The sequence below is a fragment of the Oenanthe melanoleuca genome, chromosome 3 (assembly GCF_029582105.1).
Source record: "Oenanthe melanoleuca isolate GR-GAL-2019-014 chromosome 3, OMel1.0, whole genome shotgun sequence".
NCBI classification, from domain to species: Eukaryota; Metazoa; Chordata; class Aves; order Passeriformes; family Muscicapidae; genus Oenanthe; species Oenanthe melanoleuca.
The window spans coordinates 238,106-261,807 of NC_079336.1; the positions used below are offsets into that span (position 1 = coordinate 238,106).

The 23,702-nt window shown below is 59.2% G+C and overlaps 2 protein-coding genes and 1 non-coding gene across 7 annotated transcripts; 2 read left to right on the top strand and 1 right to left on the bottom strand.

Moving 5' to 3' along the window:
- The first annotated feature begins 213 nt into the window (after positions 1 to 213).
- Positions 214 to 4,734, top strand: EIF2B4 (eukaryotic translation initiation factor 2B subunit delta). Of its 4 annotated transcripts, none has more exons than XM_056487375.1 (13): positions 214 to 319; positions 392 to 435; positions 518 to 656; positions 957 to 1,163; positions 1,395 to 1,477; positions 1,663 to 1,754; positions 2,116 to 2,230; positions 2,515 to 2,591; positions 2,750 to 2,852; positions 3,043 to 3,170; positions 3,807 to 3,987; positions 4,065 to 4,245; positions 4,498 to 4,734. In XM_056487375.1, the coding sequence occupies exons 1-13, from the start codon at positions 304 to 306 to the stop codon at positions 4,695 to 4,697; spliced, it is 1,566 nt and encodes a 521-aa protein (XP_056343350.1). In that variant the 5' UTR covers positions 214 to 303; the 3' UTR covers positions 4,698 to 4,734. The 4 variants fall into 4 exon arrangements, with proteins under 4 accessions (XP_056343350.1, XP_056343349.1, XP_056343347.1 ...); XM_056487374.1 differs by having other exon boundaries at positions 238 to 319; positions 954 to 1,163; XM_056487372.1 differs by having other exon boundaries at positions 270 to 435; positions 954 to 1,163.
- Positions 4,735 to 5,205: 471 nt separating this feature from the next.
- GTF3C2 (general transcription factor IIIC subunit 2) lies at positions 5,206 to 23,657 on the top strand. 2 transcript variants are annotated; one of them, XM_056487370.1, is made up of 18 exons: positions 5,206 to 14,725; positions 14,868 to 15,180; positions 15,976 to 16,273; positions 16,683 to 16,777; positions 17,056 to 17,133; positions 17,409 to 17,507; positions 17,720 to 17,947; positions 18,148 to 18,259; positions 18,347 to 18,464; positions 20,216 to 20,247; positions 20,458 to 20,587; positions 21,020 to 21,164; positions 21,405 to 21,566; positions 21,982 to 22,069; positions 22,210 to 22,338; positions 22,501 to 22,632; positions 22,828 to 22,935; positions 23,015 to 23,657. In XM_056487370.1, exons 1-18 carry the CDS (start codon positions 14,428 to 14,430, stop codon positions 23,219 to 23,221), a joined length of 2,772 nt encoding a protein of 923 aa, XP_056343345.1. In that variant the 5' UTR covers positions 5,206 to 14,427; the 3' UTR covers positions 23,222 to 23,657. The 2 variants fall into 2 exon arrangements, with proteins under 2 accessions (XP_056343345.1, XP_056343346.1); XM_056487371.1 differs by lacking the exons at positions 22,501 to 22,632; positions 22,828 to 22,935; positions 23,015 to 23,657 and having other exon boundaries at positions 22,194 to 22,338.
- Positions 14,070 to 14,233, bottom strand: LOC130251937 (U1 spliceosomal RNA). The gene has a single exon (XR_008840259.1). It is a non-coding gene; the product is annotated as a U1 spliceosomal RNA (small nuclear RNA).
- Positions 23,658 to 23,702: the final 45 nt, after the last annotated feature.

Consider the following 23,702-nt stretch of genomic DNA (forward strand, 5'->3'; position numbering starts at 1 on the left):
GGACGGGACCGGGAGCCCGGGGCGGGAGCGGGGGGCGGGGCCCGGGACGGGAGGGAGGGGCGGGGCCACGGGACGGGAGCGGGGGGCGGGGCCCGGAACGGGAGCGGGGGGCGGGGCCCGGAACGGGAGCCGGGGGCGGGGCCCGGAACGGGAGCGGGGGGCGGAGCCCGGAACGGGAGCGAGGGGCGGGGCCGCGGGAGGGACCCCCGAAACAGACCGGCCCCGCCCCGGGGAGTGACGTCATGGCGTCACGCAGAGGAGCCGCCTGGCCGGCAGGGGTCGCTGGAGGCGGCGCGCGGCGCCATGGCGGAGCGGGACGGTGAGTGCGGGACCGGCACCGGCACCGGCACCGGGACGAGTCCCGGCCCCGCTCAAGCTCCCTTCATTCTAGGTAGGAACCCCGAGGGAGCCGCGCCAGTGCCGGCGGGACTGCAGGTGAGCGGGGCCGGGGCTGGTGTGGGGCCAGGGCTGGGGTCCGGGGCAGGAGCAGCGGCCGCCTGACAGTGTATGCTCACAGGCCCCGGAGCTCTCCCAGGAGGAGAAGCTGCAGCTGCGGAAGGAGAAGAAGCAGCAGAAGAAGAAGAAGAAGAGCGAGAAGGGGCCGTCGGCCGAGCCCGCGGAGCTGGGAGCGCCCCCCGAGCCGGGGCAGCCGCGGGGTGAGCGCCGCCGTCCCCGCGGAGCCCCGGGCCCGCAGCCGGGAGAGTGCCAGCGGCACTCCTGGGCTGTACCCCCCCTCCGTGCCCAGTCCCGGGCCTCGCCCCCCGCCCCTCGCACCCAGCCTTGCCGGAGGGGCTGCAGGACAGAGAGCTCAGCCCCTCCGCACGGGAGCGGGGCACAGCCCAGGGATGGAGCCCCTCCCGGGCACGGAGGGCTCTCCTGCCGCGGGCTGCCCCTCGCACTGGGCTGCAGCGCCCGGGGACACTGGGCACAGACTCCCCCTTCCTCCCCCGCAGCAGCTGCTCAGCCCACGGCCCCCCCCGCCTCGGCTGATGGCCCCGGCGACGGCGAGAAACCCACGGGAGGCAAGAGCAAAGCAGAGCTGCGAGCAGAGCGCCGGGCTAAGCAGGAGGCTGAGCGGGCCCAGAAGCAGGCCAGGAAGGCGGAGCTGAGCCAGGCAGCCACGGCGGCCAAGCCCCGGCAGAGCCCCACCGAGCCCCCGTCCAGTAAGGCTGTCACCACCGCGGGGTGCAGCGGGTGGGTGGGCGGGATGGGAGTGTCTGGTGTGGGTGCAGGCGGAGGATGCCTATGGGATCCATCCCTAGTCTGCGTTCTGCCTGTCCCTGCCTTCAGTCTGTCCCTGGTCTGGGTTCTGCCTGTCTCTGGGTGCTGCCCTGCCTTCCCTGAGTTTGGGGGTGCACCAAGGCAGCTTGGCTCCATCCCGGCTGTCCTCGCAGTGGTGAAGCGGCTGCCGGAGCACGTGCAGGTGGATGACCCCGCTGCCCAGAGGAAACTGGCCAAGAAGCTGGAGCGGCAGCAGGTAGGGGGAGGCCCCCACACCTGGGGCAGCTGTGCTGCAGAGGGCCTGGGGGGCACATGGTGGGACCAGGGCCTGCTCTCTGAAGGCAGAGGGGAACTTTGGATGCCCTGAGCAGGTGCTGGGTGCGACCAGTGACTCTGAAATGAATAGAGCACTGGGTGAGCCAGCACAACACTCGGCTGCAGGTACCTCTGAGGCAGGACTATGGCACCAAGGTCAACCTGTTCTCCCACCTCCACCAGTACAGCAGGAAGAAGCCACTGACGCAGCAGATGAGGTACCAGGCCTCCCCAGCCCAGGTCTCTGGCAATGCTGGGCTCTGCTTTGGCTGGCCTGGCTGCCAAATGGTTCTGGAGGAGGGGTCTCATAGTCCTCCTGAATGTGGGATACACCTGGTGGAGTGGTGGGGGACGTTTTGCTTGGTTTAGGAGTGGCAGCAGGGGCAATATCTCAATATCTCTCCTGTGAGGAGAGTGCAGGGCCACAAGAGAAGGGGCTGTGGGGTGAGCTGGGCTCCTCAATTTACCCCCAGCCCCCTTCCTGGGCCATCCCTTGGGTTGTTGGTCTGGGGCTCATAAATGGGTTGAGTGTTTTGGGCTGTAGAGGTGCTGACAGCTGCCTCCCCCTGGTCCCTGCAGCATCCCCTCCACAGTGATCCACCCAGCCGTGGTGCGCCTTGGCCTCCAGTACTCCCAGGGCATCATCAACGGCTCCAACGCCCGCTGCATCGCGCTGCTGGAAGTCTTCAAACAGGTACCTGAGCCCCTACCTGGCAGCAGGGGCATTGTGCTGCATGCAGGCTTGTGTTCCTGTACCCTGACTGCTGAGGCTGCATCTGTGCTCAGTCATCATCAGCCTCTTCCTTTGGATCATGCCACAGCAGGGTCCTTCTCTGGCACTGCCACTGCTGTTCTGAGTCCCTGGAGCACCCTTTGCCCCTCCAGGCAGCATGTCAGGCTGTACCTCGACTGCAGCCCATCAGACAGGGTGCTTGCATAGCCTGCCCTGAGATCATACTCCCTTTCTGCTTGTCTCAGCTGATCCGGGATTACTCCACTCCCCCCAATGAGGAGCTGTCACGGGACTTGGTGGCCAAGCTGAAGCCACATATCAGGTGAGGGCTCTACAGAGTGTGGCCATTGTTCACGTCTCTGGGTTGGTGTCCGCCCAAACTTTGGCTGACTTTCCTAGGCTTCTGCCTTCCTGCCCACCCTCCCTCTCCCTGTCTTGGCCATCCAGGCTGCTCTGGAGCTAAGCCCATTTCTTCTGCAGTTTCCTGAACCAGTGCCGGCCACTCTCAGCCAGCATGGGCAATGCCATCAAGTTCCTCAAGAAGGAGATATCATGCCTGCCTGACACCCTGAGAGAGGATGAGGTGAGTGGCCTTGCTGAGTGGCAAGCTCCAGGCCCTGGGTGAAGGAGTTGAGCAGAGATTGGATACAGACTCGGAACAGTGCTGCAGTGGAATTGAAAGCTTGTTACTAGGGGGAAGAGGCTGATCCGAACCTTGTTCAAATCAAGGAGTTGCAGAGAGCAACAATGTATGTGATGTCTGTCTCTCCCAGGCAAAAGAGAAGCTCCAGGACGTGATCGACAAATACCTGCGAGAGAAGATTGTCCTGGCAGCTGAGGCCATATCGAGGTCTGCCTTTGAGAAGATCAATGACCATGACGTGATACTGGTGTATGGATGGTGAGCACAGAGCACAGGCAGCTGCTCTGGTAGGAGGAGGGAATGGAACAGCATGGGAGGTGAGGCTGTGAGGGTCCTGCACGGGGCTCAGCACTGTCCCACCTGCTATACCTGGAGCTGGATTCCAAGAGCCCCAGAGTCACAGCTCCCTGCACCCAGGACACTTACAGAACAGCCAGGGTTGTTCACTGGATTTTAAACAAACTGCAACAAGTGTCAAATGTCAGGAAGCAAAAATACAGAAGTTTGCATCCCAAGAAGTAGAGGTGGGGAAAAGAACCAGAGATTGCTTCAGCAAGAGTCCAAGGATGCTATGTGTGCTGGGCAGAGGAAGGAGCAGGGACAGGAAGCCAGTGCAGGCCTGGAGTGTTGTGAGAGGGGAGCTGGGAGAGGGTGTGGAGTGCAGAGTCCCTTGTGCTGGTCACGGGGAGGTCAGGGCTGCTCCCAGGGAGGGCTCTGACAGCTTCTTTCCCAGGGGTGCTTCCTTGGCAAGGACAGGGAGACAGGCCCTGGGAGCCACCATGGCAGGATGGAGGGCTCTGGAAGGGGCAGCACCCGTGAGGAGGAGGGTGGATACCGGGGCCAAGTGGGAGCCTGGAGTGGCGGGAGGGGCAGCTGCTGACGGGCGCCCATCAGCTCCTCGCTGGTGAACCGGACGCTGTGCGACGCCCACGCCAAGAAGGGCCGCGCGTTCCGCGTGATCGTGGTGGACAGCCGGCCGCGCCTGGAGGGGCGGGAGACGCTGCGCCGCCTGGTCCGCAGGGGCATCCACTGCACCTACGTCATGATCAACGCCATCTCCTACGTGCTGCCCGAGGTGAGGGGCCGCGCCCAGCGCCACGGAGGCTGCAGTGCCACCCAAGGTGCTGACAGGTGCCCGTGCTTCCCTGCCAGGTGTCCAAAGTGCTGCTGGGCGCCCACGCGCTCCTGGCCAATGGCTCTGTCATGTCCCGCGTGGGCACCTCGCAGATCGCCCTGGTCTCCAAGGCCTACAACGTGCCAGTCCTGGTCTGCTGCGAGACCTACAAGTTCTGCGAGCGGGTGCAGACGGATTCTTTTGTCTCCAACGAGCTGGGTACGGCTCCTGTCCCTTTCCTCCCACCTGGGACCTTCTCTCCCAGTCCCTGCTGTGAACCGTGACAGGCTGCCCTGCCCTGCCCTGCCCTGCCCTGCCCTGCCCTGCCCTGCCATCCCTCCTGCTGGGCAAGGGGCCACCACTTGCAGGCAGGGGCACCTGGCAGGTAGTGGTGGTGTGTGCTGCTCCAGGGGCAGGGTGGAGAGCTGTTGTCCCTCCTCCTGATCCTTATGGCTTCTCCACTCTCTGCAGATGACCCTGATGACCTGATTGTGCTCCGGAAAGGTCAGGCCCAGCTTGGGGGCTGGGCAGAGAATAAGTCCCTACGCCTTCTTAACCTGGTCTATGATGTAACTCCCCCAGACCTGGTGGATTTGGTCATCACAGACTTGGGCATGATCCCCTGCACCTCAGTGCCTGTGGTCCTGCGTGTTAAGAATGTGGATCAGTAATCGGGGCAGCTACATGGACACTAATAAACCAGGCCCCCAGTACTCTGTGTGTGCCATCTGTGGTGTGGCCAAGCCCTGGCACCCATGTCATCCATGTCACCAGTGGCACAGCTCTGCACCTTCATTGGGGCCTCTCCTCCCACTTCATGCTGCAGCATAGACGGGTCTTCTCTGTCCCTAGGCCCCTCCTCTGGGGAAACGATGACAGGGTGGTCATGTCCCCTGGCTTACCGTCTGCGGAGATTTGGTGACGCTCGGGCTGTGCCTTTGGCAGACCCCCGAGCTGGGCTGCAGGGGGAGAACCCGGGTCCCTCTGGCCCTGGCCAGGGCACCAGCCCGGAGGGAGCCCTTCCCCCGGGGGTCGGCCGGTGGACGGGTGGTGCCGGGGCGGAGAGGCCGAGGGGAAACGAGACTGGCGGTGGCGCACGGTCCGAGCGGGGCCGGCGCAAGGCTCCGGGACCGGCGGGGGCGGGGCCTGTCGCGGGGGCGGGGCCATGCAAATTGTCTGCACCGCGGGGCATGCCGGGGCGCGGCGCTGCTGCCGCGGGCGCTGCGCGGGCCGGACCGTGCGGGAGCCGCAAACTCGCACTGACAGCGCAGGGGAGAACTCACCTCGGGCAGGTCGCGGGAGGGACGGATGGCGGTGCGTCAAATTCCCGCCCTCTAGAAGTCCGGCTGGACTCACGGGCTCGGCCGGTGTGACCCAACAGCGCTCACTGGGCGGGACCGGCATCTCCTCGCCCGTTCCCAGCGAGGACACGTTACGTCGGGTGTTTCCCTGCTACTGTAGGTTATTATCGAACTGCGCCCCGAGAGCACGACCGGACCGCCGTCGCTGCTTTCCCGTCCTGCCGGAGAATCCCAGACCCGGCCCGGATCGGCTCCTGCACCCGCGGTCCCGGATGCCGCGGCTGCCGTGTCCCTCGGGCCGTGCTCGCTGCAGGGCCGGGCTGTGCGCTGTGCTCTCGGTACACGGCGAGCAGCGACCGCGGCCACGGCAGCGCGGAATGAGAGCTCCACTCGACATCGCCGAACTGACTAAATCTTTCCTTTAACCGCAAAACCAGCGCAGTCCCCCACTTGCTGGGGCATTAGGCATTTTGAATCACAATGAAAAGCTGCAAAAGTAGGGTAAGGGTGAAAAGTCAAGCACTGGTGAATTGGCAGAAGTACAAGAGAAAGCAGCGGCGTGATAAACAAGAATAAAGGAAGTACCAGCTTAAAATAGAATACAAACATTTATGAGCCAACCAATAGAACAAAGCATGAACAGCGCGTGCATAGACAATAGAACCAATGAGAAATGACCAGATATGCAGCTATTCGCGTGTACGGAAATAAGAAACTATATAACAAGCTTCAGAACTATAATAAAATCGGAGTTTTATCCCCACATCGTCCCGCTGTGTTATCTCCCCAAGCCTCGGGCCGCAGCATTCTGGTGATGCCGACGTGATGGGACGGGCGCGCTGACGAGCACCACCACGAGTTGCACTCTGTATCGGAGCGCTCTGCTGACGAGAGACAAGGCTTGCTGATCTCAGTCATCCGAGAGAGACGGGAGCCCTTCGAGGCTGGTGGCCACAAGCTGACCGGTGAGTCAGGCAGACAATTGTTTACGGGAATCGGGATGAGTCTCGCTGCATCAGCGGTAGAAAAGGAAACTCTGGACGGGCTGGCCCGCGTCCTAGATAAAACTGAATACAAAGTCAGCCGTAACAGTCTAGTGGACTTACTGTTGTGGGGCCGAAGACGGGGATATTTTAAGGTACCCCAAGATGCTTTTGATTTGGAGACCTGGAACCACGTCAGCAAAGGTTTATGGGACAGTATACAGGTTGGCACTAAAGGTGTTGAAGATCATGCAAAAACATATCGGCAAGTGCGGCTTGCGTTAGAACAACTGAACGCTGAAGCTGAAGTCGGCCGAGCTATACGAGACAGCATTAAGGAAGCTGAGAAGGGTGATGAAAAGAATCAGAAGGGAGGATGTGCTCAGATGGATATTCTTGCCACTCCAGCTACAAAAGGGGCGTATGATAACCTCATTCCCCCCTTCTGTCCCGACGAAGGGGTTGGTGGAGCTGCTCAGACAGGACCAAGTGCCCCTCCAATGGAGGTAGACCCATCCACTGTGCCCTTGCCGTCCGAAAATCCAGATATACAAGTCGCTGAAAGGGTTAGAGAACTGTCCGGACACATGCAGGAATTATTGAGCGAATTGCAGAGGCTTGATCCAGGCTCAAACAAGCGGCGAATTGAAGAGGCGTATAAGAAAGCTTTGGAGGCTATAAAAGAAGGACTAGAGAATGTAAGCGCACAGTTAGATTCCAGAGAAGAACGAATGGTAGAACAAGTAGAAAGGCGAATGCGGAAGCTAATGCAAGAGGCATTAAACAGAGACTGGGACTCTGAAACTTTACATCACTACTTGCGCACGAAATCTGGTGCGGTGCATGGCTTGACAGTGTCTGAATGGCAACAGATTGACCTCACGCATGCTGCTTCGCTGAAGGCTTCAGAGTCAGGAAAGCAAGGAGGGATTGGAGAACGAATGAAAGCTTGGCTGTCAGGCTCAGAAAGCGGTTCAGAGGAGCCGCCACGGGATCTGTCATTCGATCCGAGGAAGCGATACAAGGGACTGGCTGAAATTATGGGAGAAATTACCCTCGGACCGTTAGTAGCAGCACCTGAAGTTAGTACCGTGAACAGACCGGAGTGGAGAGCATTAGATTGGGCCACAGTGACTAAAATACAGCAAGATGTAATGAATTATGGTATGCATAACCCACTAGTCCAGCGACAGGTTACGAGCCTGCTAAAATATCAGGATCTTGTCCCCAGGGATATACATCTACTGATGGAGCTCATGTTGGGCTCAACAGCCTTCACATTGTTCTTGACAAAATGGCAGGGTATTTTAGAAGAAAAACAGGTTGAAAATCTGAATTTAGACATGAGGGATCCTTTGCGACTAGCCACAATAGAGCAGTTGATGGGAACGGGACAATACCGGGACCCCCAGACACAGGCGGCACTACACTCACGAATTTTAGGACAGTCAAAGGCTGCTGCCTTGGAGGCATTCGCAGCTATGCCACAGATTGGGAAACCACGACGACCATATTTAAAGATCATGCAAGGAGCGAAAGAGCCCTTTATAACTTTTGTTGACAAAATCAGGGATGCTCTTGACGCAGCTAGTCTCCCCGAAGATGCCAAATTAATAATGTTAAAGGAGATAGCTACACAGAACGCCAATGCTATTTGCCGGCGCATAATTACTAGTCAACCTGCCGGAGCCTCCCTTACACAGTTGATCGAGGTGTGTGACCGAGGCCCCCTTGAGGAGGAGAAGATAAAGGCAAAGATCCATGCCAGTGCTATGGCACCCGTGCTAAAGCAAATGCTTACCCAGGGACGAGGGGATCGAGGACCAAATTGTTTTGCTTGCGGGCAACCAGGTCATTGGAAGAAGAACTGCCCTCAGAGAACTCGAAAGAATGAACAGTCCTCATCAGCGGGTTTCACTGGGACCTGTTGGCGGTGCGAGAAATTTGGCCATCAGGCTAGAGAATGCCGCTCTCGGTTCAAAAAGGATGGTACTCCCCTCGGAAACACTGCTAGCACCACTTTCTCGGGAAACGGGAAGGGCCGCGGGGTGAGCGCGGGGAACAAATACTCGCCACAAACCCCACAAGTTCTGGCTGCCTCAATGACCTCGTCGCAGCTACAAGAGGAAGCACAGGAGTCGGTTTGGCCCTGGCAGGAACAGTGACTATCTCAAATGATCATATCCTTGTGTTAGACTCCACTTCTCGAGGACCACTCGGAGATGGATTGGCTGCCTTACTTATCGGACGATCCAGTATGAGCAAAAGAGGGATTTTTGTGCTGCCTGGATTGATTGATTCGGACTATACTGGAATAATTAAAATTATGGTCAAGGTTTTCATACCCCCCATTACCATCCCGGAAGGAAGCAAGATAGCGCAGTTAATCCCCTTTTTTCCACAAATAAAAAATTGTAAAAAGCAGGAAAGACAGGATAAGGGATTTGGAAGTAACGGAAACACTCTTGTCCTGCTCACGCAAGAAGTTACCATGGAACGCCCAAAGGATGCAGTAACCATCTGTCACAAAAATGGGGAAACACTTAATTCAATGATGCAACCACCTACAATCGTTACGTTATTAGATACTGGATCAGATGTGACCATTGTTCCTTTAATGCATTGGCCGCGACACTGGCCTCTACAGCGCTTTGCTGGACAATTGTCCGGAATAGGAGGGCAGACGCAAACTTTTCAGGCTATAGATCACTATCGTGTGGTCAGCTCTGATGGACGTGTGGCTTATTGCCAACCTTTTGTGTTAGATACTACCCTGTGGGTTGCCAGCCGAGACCTGCTGTCTCAATGGGGCATGGTCTTACAGGCTGCGCCTTTTGTGCGGCGGCCACTGGGGTCACGGCCTCCCCATCATCCAACTGCGATGGCTGACTGATAAGCCTGTATGGGTACCCCAGTGGCCGCTGCCCCATGAAAAAATAGAGGCCTTAAAGAAACTTGTGAATCAACAACTACAACAAGGACACATTCGGCCTTCTACCAGTCCTTGGAATACACCGGTATTTGTTATAAAGAAGAAATCTGGAAAATGGAGATTTCTACATGATTTGAGACAGGTGAATGCAGTCATGAAAGACATGGGAGTGCTTCAGCCTGGGCTTCCCTCTCCTGCTGCATTACCCCAGAAATACCACCTGTTTATTATTGACTTAAAAGACGGTTTCTTTTCGATACCGCTGCATCCTGATGATATGGAGAAGTTTGCAATCACTGTGCCTGTAGTGAACAACGGTGGCCCAGCACATCGCTATGTGTGGACCGTATTGCCTCAAGGGATGAAGAACTTCCCAACTATGTGCGACTGGTATGTGGATCTTGCATTGCAACCTTGGAAGAAAGACCACCCGGAGTACATAGTGTATCACTACACGGATGATCTTTTGATAGCCTCCAAAGAAAAATTACCAACGTCAAATGAGCACCAGTTGTTAAAGACGTTGAAAGAATTTGGACTAACTATAGCAGAAGAAAAAGTTCAGAGACAGGCTCCCTGGACCTATCTTGGTACGTCTGTCACAGCTAACCGAATTCGACCTAATAAACTTCAGCTAACAGCGAACATAGCAACAGTAAATGATGTGCAGAAATTGGTGGGTGACATTCAATGGGTCCAGACAGGGTGTGGTATTACCACAGAACAGATACAGTCTTTATTGGACCTGTTAAAAGATACTAAAAATCCAGCAGAGCTGCGGCAACATACTGATCAAACTCGGCAAGCTCTGAAGGAGGTAGAGCACGCTCTAAGTACGACTCAAGCATATCAGTATGATCCAAATTTACCAATCCAGATTGCGGTATATGGTGCTCATTTCCCTACAGCAGCTGTTATTTGCCAAGTGACTCCTAAAAAGACTGTCTTAATCTTGGAATGGGTATTTACTACTGCATGGCCAACGGAAACAGTGTAAACACTGTGTGATTAGACAGGAAACTTAACTTTGAAGGCCAGGAGAAAAGTGAGACAAGTATTTGGAATCGAGCCTGAGAAATAACTATTGCCATGGAAAACCGGGGATTTGGTAGAAGAATGGTCTCAATCAAGCATACTATTTGCAACCACTACTCATGGGCTGAAAATAGACGCTCATTATCCTGCCCACCCACTGTTTAAAACCCGGGTTGAAGTTTCTAGAACTATAATCGCAGAGCGACCCATACCGCAAGCAAAAACGCTGTTTACTGATGCCAGCAGACGTACCGGCAAGTATGGTTACGTGTGGTATCACAATGAAGACTGGCAACAAAAACTTTGTCAAGAGAAGGGTCATTCTGTTCAAGAGTTAGAGCTGAAGGCTGTATTCATTGCATTAATGGATCATAAGGATGAAGCTCTCAACTTGATTACAGATTCTCAATATGTGGCCGGTTTGTTACCAAGACTGGACTATGCCATGATTGGACCATCTTCTAATGAAGCCATTGGCCTAATGCTATGTCACATATCCAGTCTCCTGGTGGAACGAACGCTTCCCATTTGGTGCTCACATATTCGAGTCATACCTCCTGGTTTGGATGTATGGCTGAAGGTGGCGAGACACGCTGGATCCCGGCAAAGTGGGTGAGGCCCTTCTTAGGGCCCTCAACATCATTCGAGAACGAAGAAAAGGAGAAAGCAGAAGAGAAGAAGATAGAAACGAAGAAAAGAGAGGAACAGAAGGAGGATACGTAGCAGTGCATCTATCCACAGAAGACTGGGAGAAGTGGCGCCAGAGAGGAAAGACCCATTTGCAGCCCTCATGTAACGAGTTTAATCTTCTATACCTTTACCACAGTGATCCTGATCTAAGGTGTTGAATTCGTTGGGAATCACCATCATTAGAAGATGCATTAGCATTGCTGCGGGTTTTTCTGCTGTGAAGACAGCATGTCTTAGAAAGAACTTGCAAAAGCTGCAAGGGGACTCTTGATCATATTGTAATACTGTGTGTGGGTTGTAACAGAAAAGTGGAGGTTAGAAACCCCAGATGGAGAGAACAGGCATTTGGAGGGCGTGCTAGGTGTACATTCCCTTATGAAATTAGGAGCTTTTGGGGGCCACTATGACAGCTAGTGGGCAACAAGGTACTACGACAGCTGGGTTTAAGGCAATTATTTGAGAACACAGGGGAACTTCACTTAGCAGACATTGTATTTCACTTGTGGTGTGTTTTGCAGCATTTAAAAATTGCGGTCAAGACCCGAGCCTTAGCGCAGAGTTTTGTATATTGTTGTAAGAAACATGGCGATGAGGGGGGTCTTTATGCTCCTTATTAGTATTGGAATAACAAACAAGCTGGTAGTGGGAAACAAACTAATAACACACTTTGGCCCTCGAGAGAATGTTTGGGCAACCATAGCAAATCAGACAGGACAATCTTCAATGTGTTTAAGTTTGGGAAACATCAACAGCCCCTTTAAAACTTGTCTATTTGGAGTACCAACTTGGCAACCCTCTGAATTCAATGGCTTTGTGAATAATGTTACCGAACAGAATGAAACCCAAATGGCATTAGAGATAAATGCAACTGCTCACGGCCTTACCCGCAACCAACTTGATGGAGGATGGCAATGCCGTATTATCCTGGCCCTTAATGCCACCCTTAATTCCCCACCAGAGGAAATTGATATTGTTGGATGCAGTAACGCCAGCGTTGGCAATAAGACAGGCGGATGGCTCTCATTTGAACCACTGCATTCAGACCAGATAAATACAAACTGGTATTTGTGGGCCACCCTAGATTCCGAATTGCTAAATGCAAATGTGAGCGAGCAACTATATTCTAAATGCAATGGAAGCAGTATAACAAAGCCATTGAAGCTACCAAAAGCCATATTTTTGATTTGAGGAAACAGAGCATGGAATGGCATCCCTGCATTGCCAGCAGGTCTGTGTTATCTCGGGCAACTAACTCTATTTCATCCAACATATTGCAATTGACCAAAATTAGTAATAAAGGAAGAGCAAAGCGTAGCGTACATGAGTTAGAGTGCAGCACAAAGGCTACCCCCGAGTTTTGGTCAGAAGTAATTGTAATTGTACCCACAATTCTGCCAGGTGCACCTGCTCGCAAAGCAATGGTGTTAGCAGAACAAATAGCCTGCTGGGCAAAAAATGAAATTAACATAACTTCACAAATTTTAGATGAGCTTACAGCCGATGTATCTAGTGTGAATCATGCAGTATTGCAAAACCGAGCCGCCATTATTTACTATTGGTTCATGGACATGGCTGAGAAGAGTTCTAAAACATGTGTTGTATGAATCTTTCTGACCACTCAGTGTCGATTCATGCAAAAATTAAGAAGTGCAGGAGCACCTTCACGATTTGAAAGAACAGGAGGGCTTGGGAGTAGAAGGATGGCTTGGGTTGGGACCATGGCTATCTAGCATTATTGCGCATTTTGGCGGATTGACTTTAATGCTTTTATTAGGATTATTGTTTTGACCCTGCTTGCTGCGCCTTTTTAGAGCACGCTTAGAGGCGATGGTGCATGCTGTTTTTGAAAAAAGAGAGGGAGATGCTGGGGCATTAGGCATTTTGAATCACAATGAAAAGCTGCAAAAGTAGGGTAAGGGTGAAAAGTCAAGCACTGGTGAATTGGCAGAAGTACAAGAGAAAGCAGCGGAGTGATAAACAAGAATAAAGGAAGTACCAGCTTAAAACAGAATATAAGCATTTATGAGCCAACCAATAGAACAAAGCATGAACAGCGCGTGCATAGACAATAGAACCAATTAGAAATGACCAGATATGCAGCTATTTGCGTTTACGGAAATAAGAAACTGTATAACAAGCTTCAGAACTATAATAAAATCGGAGTTTTATCCCCACATCATCTCGGTGTGTTATCTCCCCAAGCCTCGGGCCGCGGCACCCACTACCACAAATTATGCAGTCGAGTTTCCGCATTTGGGGAAATCGCAGGGGTCAGCACACCCGGAGTGCAGCAGGGTTGCAAGCCCGACCCCAGGGGGCCTCGGCGCCCGGTCCCTGCCCCAGCCCCATCCCCATCCCCATCCCTGCCGAAGCGGCCCAGCCTCTCGTCTCCAGGCTGCAGCCCGCGGGTGAAGCGCCTCCGGCCCGGCTGCGCGCTCGGACTGCGGTGGGACGGCAAAACTCGGGTCAGCGTCCGGGCCCGCACCTCGCGGGAGGGACGGAGGTGGGCAGAGACTTCGTCCGACTCGGTGCGCGTTCAATTCCCGCTCTCTGGAAGTCCGGCTGGACTCACGGGCTCGGCCGGGTGTGACCCAGGCAGCACTCACCGGGCGGTACCGGCATCTCCTCGCCCGTTCCCAGCGAGGACTCGTTACACACCGGGTGTTTCCCTGCTCCTGCAGACACGGCCCGGGACAGGCCGGGACCATCCCAGCTCCCAAGGCAGCAGCTCAGAGGCCCCTTCAGGGATCCGCTGGCCAATTCCTGCGGGGAACAGGGATACGTGTCCCGGGCACGGGCAGAGCCTTTTCGGAGAGAGGACCTGGGATGCCCCTGAACCGCGGCTGTGCTCGAACTGCGCACCGAGAGCACGACCGGACCGCCGTCGCTGCTTTCCCGTCCTGCCGGAGAATCCCAGACCCGGCCCGGATCGGCTCCTGCACCCGCGGTCCCGGATGCCGCGGCTGCCGTGTCCCTCGGGCCGGGCTCGCTGCAGGGCCGGGCTGTGCGCTGTGCTCTCGGTACACGGCGAGCAGCGACCGCGGCATGAGAGCTCCGCTCGACATCGCCGAACTGACTAAATCTTTCCTTTAACCGCAGAACCAGGGGAGAGCGCGAACGCAGTCCCCCACTACCACAAATTATGCAGTCGAGTTTCCCGCATTTGGGGAAATCGCAGGGGTCAGCACACCCGGAGTGCAAGGGATGAGCCTCGCCCTGGGAAAACCACCTGCCTGATCATGGTGTCTCCCCTGCCAGGTAAGTATGACCCCATCGCCCACCGCCCGCAGCCCCTGCCCGCCGCACGCACCCACAACACACGCCCACCGCCACCCCGGCCCCGCCAGCCCCGCACGCAGCCGGGCCCCAAAATCCGCGCCCCGTTCCGCACGGCCCGGCCCGCGCAGCGCCCGCGGACGCGCGAGGGCAGCGGGAGAGCGCGGGGGATTTTCTTCCCGGCATGCGGCGCGGCGCTGCCTCATTTGCATGGACACGCCCCTCGAGAACACACTCATGGCCCGCCCCGCACCCGTCGACTCCTTGTTACGTCATCACTCCGCCGTCCCCGGTTCCGGTTCGGTGCTGTGGCGCGGCCCGCACCGGGCGGCGGCGCTGGGAGCCCCCGATGGCGTCAGGCGCCGCCCGCGGGCCGCCGTGCCGGGAGCGGAGTGTCCGGGAGCGGCCGGGACGGCGATCGGGTTGTGCCGGGCGGAGCCGGAGCCGGAGCGGGGAGCGGGAGGGTGAACAGCGACTTCTCCGTATGTACCGGGCTCAGACGGAGCGAGGCGGGGCCGCTCCCCGGGGCACTAGGCGGTGCCGCCGTGCCCGGTGCTGCGGGACACCGAGTCGTGCCGAGGGGTCTCGCTGCGCTGTGGCGCTGATTGCGGTGTTTTGGGGCAGGGGAGGCGCTGCCGGCCGGAGATCCGGACTGTGAGGATGGAGGAGAAGCTGCCCAATCCCCCAGGAAAGCCGTGCGGGCCCAGGGCGGCGCCGGCGGGGCGGCGGAGGGGCGCGGCGAGAGCTCGGCGAACGGGGCCGTGGCGCCGCGGGCCGCGGGGAAGCGCGGCAGGAAGGGCAAGGCCGAGGTGCTGCTGCTGGAGCTGGCGCAGGCCCCGCAGCCCCTCCGCACGGAAAAGGGAGCGGGGAGCACCGGGGACGGGGACGGCCTGGACACCCCGCGGGGCGGGCGGCCCAAGAGGAAAGCGGCCAAAGTGTAAGTGATGGTGGCAGTCGGGGCTCGGGGGCACCTGAGCTCTAGAGACACGTGAGAGCTGGGAATGTTCAGTCGGGATAAGAAAAGGCTCCAGGGAGACCCTAGAGCCTCTTATGGTGCATAAAGGGGCACCAAAAAAGCTGTGGAGAGCCCTCGGGCAAAGGCCTGTAGGGACAGAACACGGGAATGGCATCCCGTTGTGAGAGTTAGATGGGATATTGGGAAGAAATCCTTTTCTTTGAGGGTGGTGAGGTATCACAGGGTGCCCAGAGAAGCTGTGGCTGCCCCATCCCTGGAGTTTTCCCAGGCCAGGTTGGATGGGCCTTGGAGCACCCTGGTGTAGTGGAAAGTGTCTTTGCCCGTGGCAGGGGGTTGGAACTGGATGAGCTTTGGAGTGTCTTCCAACCCAAACCATTTCCTGAGTCCATGATTCAATGGTCTGTGTCTCCCCAGAGATCTCAGTGTCTTTCCTGTAGGACTTTGTTCCATGTTGGTGGGATGTACTGGTTCCTCACAGACCAATCCTTTCCCACTTCAGGGAATGTGTTTGGATCCAGGAGCCCCTGTGGCAGGAGGAATTCCCTTGGTTCCTGACAGAGCAGGAGGAGTGTTTCGGTGGTAGCAGGGCAAGCTCCAGGGAGTTCAGGGTGGGGGAGGCTGCGTGCTGAGCTGGAGCAGAGTCACTGCCCAGACCAGGGCTGGAGCGCATCCGCCGGGTGCTGGCGGGTGGGAGCAGGGCTGGCCCGCCCTGTGCCACGCTGCTGCTTACCTGCAGGCGCTGCCCTGGCGTTGCAGGGCTCTGCTGTACCTGCAGGAGCTGGCGGAGGAGCTGATGCCCGCGTGCCAGCCCCCCGCTCCAGCCAAGGGGGTGCCAGAGCCCGAGCCCGGCCGGAGGAAGCGCCGGGGCCGCAGGAGGAAGGGGGAGGACGCAGACAGCGATGACCCTGCACAGGATGCTGACTTCGTGCCCTCGCAGGAGGTGCTGCAGGCAGAGGAGGAGGAGGAGGAGGGCAGCGACACGCTGTTCAGTGAGGCGTCGGAGCCGGAGCTGGAGGCACCTCGAGGGCACGGCGGGAGGATGGCAGCCTCAGGGGTGAGGGCAGGGGCTCTGCCTGGCTCCCTTCTTGCTGTGTCCCAGCAGCAGCAGCTCCACGTGCTGTGCTGGCCCACAGTGTCCCTGCTGCCAGGGCAGGACAGCTGGGCAGGGCTGGCACATGGGGGAGCTCCAGGTGGCACGGGAGGAGGGACAGGTCCTCTGGGAGAGGAACCAAGGCCTGCGCTCCTGCTGGAGCAGGGGGAGGTGGAGGCAGGTCCTGAAGGGCTCCTGGCAGGTCCTATGGGGCTCCTGGCCTCCTGCAAGTGGGGCTGTGAGTCTCCAGCCCAGTGTGGCACGTTGGCAGTGGCTGGGGAGAGCTCTGTTCTCGGGGTCTGTCGTGGTTCCCATTGGGACAGGTGGGTCCCCCAGGGCTCAGGGCTTGCTCTGAGTCTGCTCTTGTGCCCAGAGATCCAAGCCCCAGTGCCGAGGCCTCGCCCCCAACGGCTTCCACAACTCCATCATGGCCCCAGTGGAGAAGAGCTCCAGCCTTACTTGCAGCCTGTGAGTGGGGGCTCAGGGTGCTGGAGGCTCAGGGGGCTGCAGGGAGCAGCGGGTGTGTCCTGGTACCATCGCTGGCACAGAGGGAGCAGGGCTGTAGGGAATGTCAGTATTCTGCTGGGATGAGGCACAGCTGGGCCAGGAGGGGGGAAAGGGCAGGGGCCGTGCTGCAGGAGGGGAGGGTGTGCCACAGGATGCAGCTGGGGGTGCTGCTCGTGCCGTGGGGAGGGGATGTGAGGAGAGGGCTGGGTGCCAGGGCTGAGGTCTGGCGTGCCCTGCAGGCGGGAGCAGAAGCACTCGCAGTGGGAGTTCCCTGACTGGATCCCAGTGGCACACAGGTGGACATGTCTCTCTGACAGGTACCGTGGGAGCAGGGAGGGAGCAGGGCCCAAGGAAAAATGGGGCAGGTCCCAGCAGTGTCTGGGGTGAGCCAGGGGATGGGGGGGCTGTGCTCCCCCACCCCTCCATGTGTCTGCTGTGGGCTTTGGGGGTCTCTTGGATTTGGCTGTGGAGCAGCACAGCCAGCAGCAGGGCCTGCCAGGCTGTGTGGAGGCTGGGATGGTGCTGGGGCACGGGGCCGTGCTGGGGTGACGGGGTGAGGGTGGGAGATCTCCTCTCACTTGTGCCTGCACAGCGAGGCTGCCCCGTACCTGCCGGCAGAGGAGAAGTCTCCCCTGTTCTCCATTCAGCGTGAGGGCATCAAGGACGATGGTGCCTTGTACAGGTTAAACAGGTGTGTGATGGGGTGTCCCCAGGCCCAGCAGATGTTTGTTGCCTGTCAGGCTGTCCCCCTCCTAGCGTGGCAGTGGCTGTCAGGGTGTCCCCAGGCCTGTCTGGGGCCAGGCTTGCTTCCCTGGGTTGGGCAGCCAGCCCATACTGTGCCCTGGGGTCCCACCAGCCCCTTCCCCGGCTCTGCAGAAGCCTTCATCCCTCTCCCACCCTCAGGTTCAGCTCTCTGCAGCCCCACCCTGAGCGCCTGGATGTCTCCTTCTTCGTGGGTGGCCCGGTGTGGGCGCTGGAGTGGTGCCCGACCCCGGAGGGCTCTGCAGCCCCGCAGTACGTGGCTGTGTCCTGCCACAGGAGCATGGAGGAGACACACAGCGTGTCTGGGCTTCACTCAGGCCCTGCACTCCTGCAGATCTGGGACCTGGGCGTGCTGCACACAGAGCAGGGGTGAGTGCCTGGGCCTGGGGCCTGCCTAGATCTTGTGTCCCTCCATGGCTGCGTGGGTGGTGAGGCTTGTCCTCTCCCCGAGCCACCAGCCACAGCCTGACCCCCAAGGAGGCTGTGCTGGTGGCCAGCTCTGCTAGTGGTGTACCCTGATGTCCATTGGAGCTGCTGGGCACCAGCTGCCATGTTACTCACACCCACAGCTCTCCCAACAAAGCCAGGCTGGCCTATGCCATCGCTGCTGACTACGGCTGCGTGTGGGACATGAAGTTCTGCCCCAGTGGTGCCTGGGAGCCACCCACTGCAGCCCGGACGGTGAGCACTGCTCAGAGGCTGCCCTGGCTTCCCCAGGGCTCCTCCTGAGGGGTGAGCCCACGTCTGAGCCCGTCTGTCCATCCCCAGCACCCGCAGATGAGCCGGCTGGGCCTGCTGGCTGCTGCCTTCTCGGACGGCAGGGTGGTGGTGTACGCCTTGCCGCACCCTGGGGCCCTGCACCACGCCAAGACAACCCAGGTAAAAGGTAGGAAGAGCCACACCGCCGAGCAGGGGCGTCCTGGCCCTCCTCCCCCTGTGCCAGGGTGGGGCTGCCAGCCCCGGGCTGGGCAGTGCTGTCTGTAGGAGCCTGCTGTGCTGGGGAGCTGCCAGCAGGACTGTGCCCCAGCCTGGGAGCTGCATGGTGGGGACCTGAGCCCACCTGATCCCCAAGATCGGGACCCTCCTGCCCCCAGCCAGGTGTCTGTCACGGGTATAGTGTGGGATCCAAGGCTGCTTGTTGGTGTTGGGGGCTCTCGTGCCCAGAGATCCAAGCCCCAGTGCCAGGATCTTCCTTCCAAGAGCTTCCACAATTCCTCGTGGAATTCCAGTGGAGGAATTCCGTCCTCACCCGCAGTCTGTGTGAGCAGAGGCCATGTGCAAAGTGCAGCTCTGGTTCCATCTCAGGGACACTGCAGCAGCCTGACTGGGCTGTAGCTCCTGGGGAGGGCAGCCCCCAAAATCTGGGCACTGGGAGGGGCTCTCAGCAGTGTCACTGCGGCCATAGCGGGGTGCAGGGTGTGGGGTAGCCATCAAGCATGCCCCCAGCCCTTGCCCATCTCCCTGCTGCCAGAGCTGCTCCCTCAGTCTGCCCGAGGACAGGGAGTGCTGGCCAGCTGGGGCTGATGGCGCCTGTAATGGGCTGCGCCGGCGCAGAGCGGGATTGATGGCAGCGCGCGGCCGCGGGCGCTCAGCCGTGGCGACAGGCAGTGCTTCCCTGCTGACAGGAACGGGCTGCCTGTGGCCAGGCACGGCTCCCAGCCCCCTGCTCTCTGCCTGAGGCTGGCTGGGCCGTGCTGCAGCCCCTGTCCACGCTGTGTGTGATGGAGCCCACGCAGCTGCTGCCGGCGGCTGGCACTTGGCACGTCCTCGGCTGCGGCGGCACTGACGGTCATTGTGCCTCACAGCTGGGCTGGACCAGGGCCAGGCTGTGGGGACAGGCCCTGCTGGGAGCTGCCAAACTGGGGTGGCTGTGCTAGCTGTCCCTGGGGCACTGGGGACCCCCTGTTCCTGCACAGCTGGGGCTGCTCTCCGTACTGCATCACAGCTGTGCTGGGGAAGATGCACAGCTCCTCCTTATCTCCACCCATGGCTGCCACACCGCAGGCTGTGACGTGCCTGTCTGGTGCTCACTGTGCTGGAGGACAGCCCCACACTGGGGGTCAGGGACCCCAGGCCCAAGGGATGTGGGATGGGATCCTCACAGCACTGATATTGGGTGTTGCTGGTGGGGGGGATTCTCTGGTAAACAGAGCTGGTGCTTGGTGGTCCTGTGGGTATCCTGCCCTGAGCTGTTGGGTGTAGTGTCTCTGCAGCCTGCCCTCCCCAGGAGTGCTGCCTAGCTGCTCCAGTCCTGTCAGCCGTGGAGCAGATGTCCTGCACAGCTGCTCTCTTCCTTCCTGGAGTGGTCAGTCAGGTCTGGCCCCTGTGTGTCACTGTGTCACCTTGACTTTGGTGCTGGCCATGGTGGGGCAGGACCACATTGTCTCTCCCTGTGGCACATTTCAGTGGCTTCTTCCTCCAACACACAGGCAGGCCTGGCTCCTGGGGTCCTGCTGCTGCCACTTTGCTCCTCCATGTGCTTCAGTTCCTGCTGTGCTGGGGACACTGCTCCAGGGGACTGGCAGGACAGGGACTGGGAGCCCTGGCCAGGGCCGTGAGAAGCTGCAATCCAGGCTCCAGGCAGGGAGTTCCCAGGACAGCTAATGCCTGCCCTGACCCCCTTCTGCTCTCTTCTAGATGGGTCCCTCCACAAGCACCTGATCTGCAAGGTCAGTGTTCCCCGCCATGGTGATCCCTGTCAGGGCCGGCACCCGGCGAGCCCCCCAGCCGGTGCAGGTGGCACAGCTTGGGGAGCCAAGGCACCTGCAGAGTGTTGGAGGGGCAGAGCAGGGTCGTGCTCCCACCCCAGGCATCCTGCTCTTGGGGTGTGCATGGCACCGGTGCCGGGCTGTGACCCAGGGCTCTCCCTTGGCCCCCAGGTGCAGTGCATCGCCACACTTCAGGTGGGCTCCATCCAGGCAGGTAATGCATCCGAGTGTGGACAGTGCTTCAGTCTCTCCTGGATGCCTTCCAAGCCCCACCACCACCTGGCAGCAGGGTTTTATGATGGTGAGTCTCTTTCCCTGCCCTGCAGCTGCGCTCGGGGCGCTGCCCTCACCCTGGCAGACACTGGAGCCTTGTGCTCAGCCTCAGCTGGTGCTGGAACCTCTGCCCAGCCCTGGGTCAGCGGAAGGCTTCTCTGGGCTGGCTGTTGTCATTCTCATGTATTTCTGGGCTTGTCACTGATTGTCCCTGACTGTGCCTCTGGGCTTATCCACATTTGTTGAACTTGCCTGGATGGAATTTTCTGCTGGGCTTGCAGTGATCCACAGCTCTGTGCTGTATTGCCAGGACCTGCTACCATGCTGTCTGCTTGGAGCCCCAGCTCCAGCCTGGCCAGCATGTCCTGCAGCTCCTGCAGCCCTGCCTGTGCCACTGCTGGTCCCCCACTGAAGCAGCTGTGCCATTGGCAGGGCCTCATGGACACAAGTCTTTCCACAGGCACCGTGGCAGTGTGGAACCTGCTCACCAAATCCCTGCTGCAGTGCGTGCCCCAGCCTGATGCCTCCCTCAAGCTCTACCCCTTCCGGTGCTTTCTAGCCCATGACCACGCAGTCAGGAGCATTGAGTGGTGCAAGGCTGACAGGTGAGGGCAGGAGCAGGCACAGTGCTGCCAGGAGAGGAGCTTCCTCTTGCAGGAGAAGGTGCTTTGTCCAGAAGGGCTTGGGGAGGCCGTGGTGCCAATGGCACTTGGCCCTCTGCAGCACCCAAGAGTTTGGGCTGGGCTTTCCAGGGTAGGGTAGTTGAGCCACTGCAGCCCTGGGGTGCTGGGGTGGGACACAGCTCCATGCTGGGCTCTCAGTTCTGCCTTTCTCCTCCTTCGCAGCAACTTCCTGGTCACGGTCGGCAGCGATCGCAAGATCAAGTTCTGGGACCTGCGGCGGCTCTACGAGCCCATCAACAGCATCAAGCGCTTCCTGAGCACCGAGGTGGCCTGGCTGCTGCCCTACAACGGCATCACTGTGGCCCAGGACAACTGCTATGCCCCGTGAGTGCTGGGGGCCAGGCGTGGTCCAGCTTCCCAGGGGCCCCTCTGGCTTCCCCCTCCCTGGGACTGTGCAGCTGTGCCATGGCAGGGGCAGGCTTTGCTTGGTTTTGGTCACACTGCAGCAGCATAGAGTGAGATCCCCTCTGCCGTGCCACCCTGAGGCAGAGGCAGGGTGGGCCAGGGGATGGCCTGGACTGGGCAACAGGTGTGCTGCTAAAGAGGTTTGGGGTGTCAGTGAGTTCTTGGCCTCTGGGAGCTGCCTTGAGCTGCCTCTTGGCTCTATAATGTGCTGCTAGAGCAAGAACAGCCCCCTCACCCTGGGCCAGTTCTGTGGGGGGTGGATTGTGCCTGGCTCTTGCATTCCTGGTGACAGCAGTCAGGCATCCCCTGCTTCACTGTGTTCCTTCCACCACAGGTACGGGCTCTGCGGGATCCACTACATCGACGCCGGCTACCTGGGCTTCAAGGCCTACTTTGTGGCCCCTCGCAAGGGCACCGTGTGGGTAAGGGCCAGTGCAGGGCTGCTCTGTCCCACTGGGCAGCTCAGCAGCAGCTGGGGCGCAGGGCCTGCGGGTGGGGTGGCACTGCCGGGCTGGGCGTGGTGGGAGCCCCGTGCCCTCCCTGCAGCCCTCTGTCCCTGCAGAGCATCTCTGGCTCGGACTGGCTGAACACAGTAGCTGCGGGTGACATCACCGGCGAGTTGGTGGCAGCGGTGCTGCCCGACCTGGCTGTCAACCCCCTCAACGTCAAGCGCTCCTCGGACCGCAGATTTGTAAGAGACCATTGTGCTCGGGTGGCTCAGCCCAGCACACAGGGCTGGTGGGGAGCAGGGAGACCATAGCAAAAATGTCCTGGGCCCCCCATCCCCCGGTCCCTGTCTGCAGGAGCAGCAGGATCTCTGTGTGCCCTGCCCTGAGCCCCCTCTCACCCACAGCCAGTGTACAAAGCTGACCTACTGCCACACAGCCCTGATGGGCCTGAGCGCTCCGAGCAGGCACTGCCAAGGACCCACTGCTACAGCGAGATGGTGGCCAGGAGCTACATCCGATTCCAGGACACGGACCTGGTAGGAGAGGACAGGGGGCAGCCAGGGTCCAGCCCGTGAGCAGGGCTGGTGGGGCTGTGGCTGGGCAGTGGGGCAGGGCCGGAAGGTGCTGCTGGGGCATTGGGTCAGCCCTTAGCTCTGGCAGGGCTGAGCTGGTGGTGCAGGCGATGCTGCTGCCTCGGGCCCGCAGCCCAAGGTGGTACCACCACTTTGCAGCGCAGCTTCCAGAACTTCTCCAGCCGGGAGCCCATGCGCCGGATGCACACGCAGGAGCTGAAGGCAGAGCTGAGCCTCGACCGCCTGCAGATGGAGGCCCTGCACAAGGTGAGTGTGCAGGCTGAGCCCCAGCCCCAGCTCTGCTCTGGGGCAGAGCTCTCCCTTGTGAACTCCTCTCTTCCCACAGGTGCGCTTCAGCCCCAACCTGGACTCGCAGGGGTGGCTGGTGTCGGGCGGGCAGGCGGGCATTGTGCGGGCACACTGCCTGGCAGGGCTGGCCTCGGCCGTGGGCCACCAGCTGCTTCCCGAGTGCCAGGCCCGCTTCAACGTCCTCTATGGGGACACACCGAGCAGCCCTGGCCCCCCTGAGCACTCCCTGCTGCCAGCAGAGTAGGAGTGTCAGTCCCTCAGGCAGCTGCCATGTGCTCGCCCTGGGCAGGGCTTGGGGCTGGGGCCAGCTACGCTGGCATGGGGCTGTGAGCCCTCTCAGTGCTGCTTTCCCGATGGGTGTCTGCTGCAGGAGGGGCAGCTGCTCCCAGCCATTCCCTGGGATGGTCTGGACACTTGTCCTCATCCTCTGGGCCTGGAAGGGTCCGTCTGCGCTGTTTGGTCTGAGCTGGGCAGGGGTGGTGGGAGCTGTGCTTGTCCCAGGACTGAGCTGTGGGTCTGACCCTGTGGAAGTGCCCATGGGCTCCACCAGCATGGAGCTGTGCTTGTGCTGGCCTCTTTCCCCAGTGAGCGCCCAAGGGTGGCCAGGGGGCCGGGAGCTGTGGAGTCGCTCACATTGAGCTTGTGTTCAGCTGTGCAGAATAAATGTGGTTGGTTTTGTATGGCTGTGGTGGTACCAGCACCGGGGCAGACATGGCTGGTAGCTG

Coding starts and splice junctions, on each gene's coding strand:
- EIF2B4 (XM_056487372.1), top strand. CDS start 304: ATGGCGGAGCGGGACGGTGAGTGCGGGACCGGCACCGGCACCGGCACC. Junction 657..953: donor CGAGCCGGGGCAGCCGCGGG/GTGAGCGCCGCC, acceptor CCTCCCCCGCAG/CAGCTGCTCAGCCCACGGCC. Junction 1,755..2,115: donor CCACTGACGCAGCAGATGAG/GTACCAGGCCTC, acceptor TGGTCCCTGCAG/CATCCCCTCCACAGTGATCC.
- GTF3C2 (XM_056487370.1), top strand. CDS start 14,428: ATGCGGCGCGGCGCTGCCTCATTTGCATGGACACGCCCCTCGAGAACA. Junction 16,274..16,682: donor GGAGGATGGCAGCCTCAGGG/GTGAGGGCAGGG, acceptor TCTTGTGCCCAG/AGATCCAAGCCCCAGTGCCG. Junction 22,339..22,500: donor GCTCCTCGGACCGCAGATTT/GTAAGAGACCAT, acceptor TCTCACCCACAG/CCAGTGTACAAAGCTGACCT.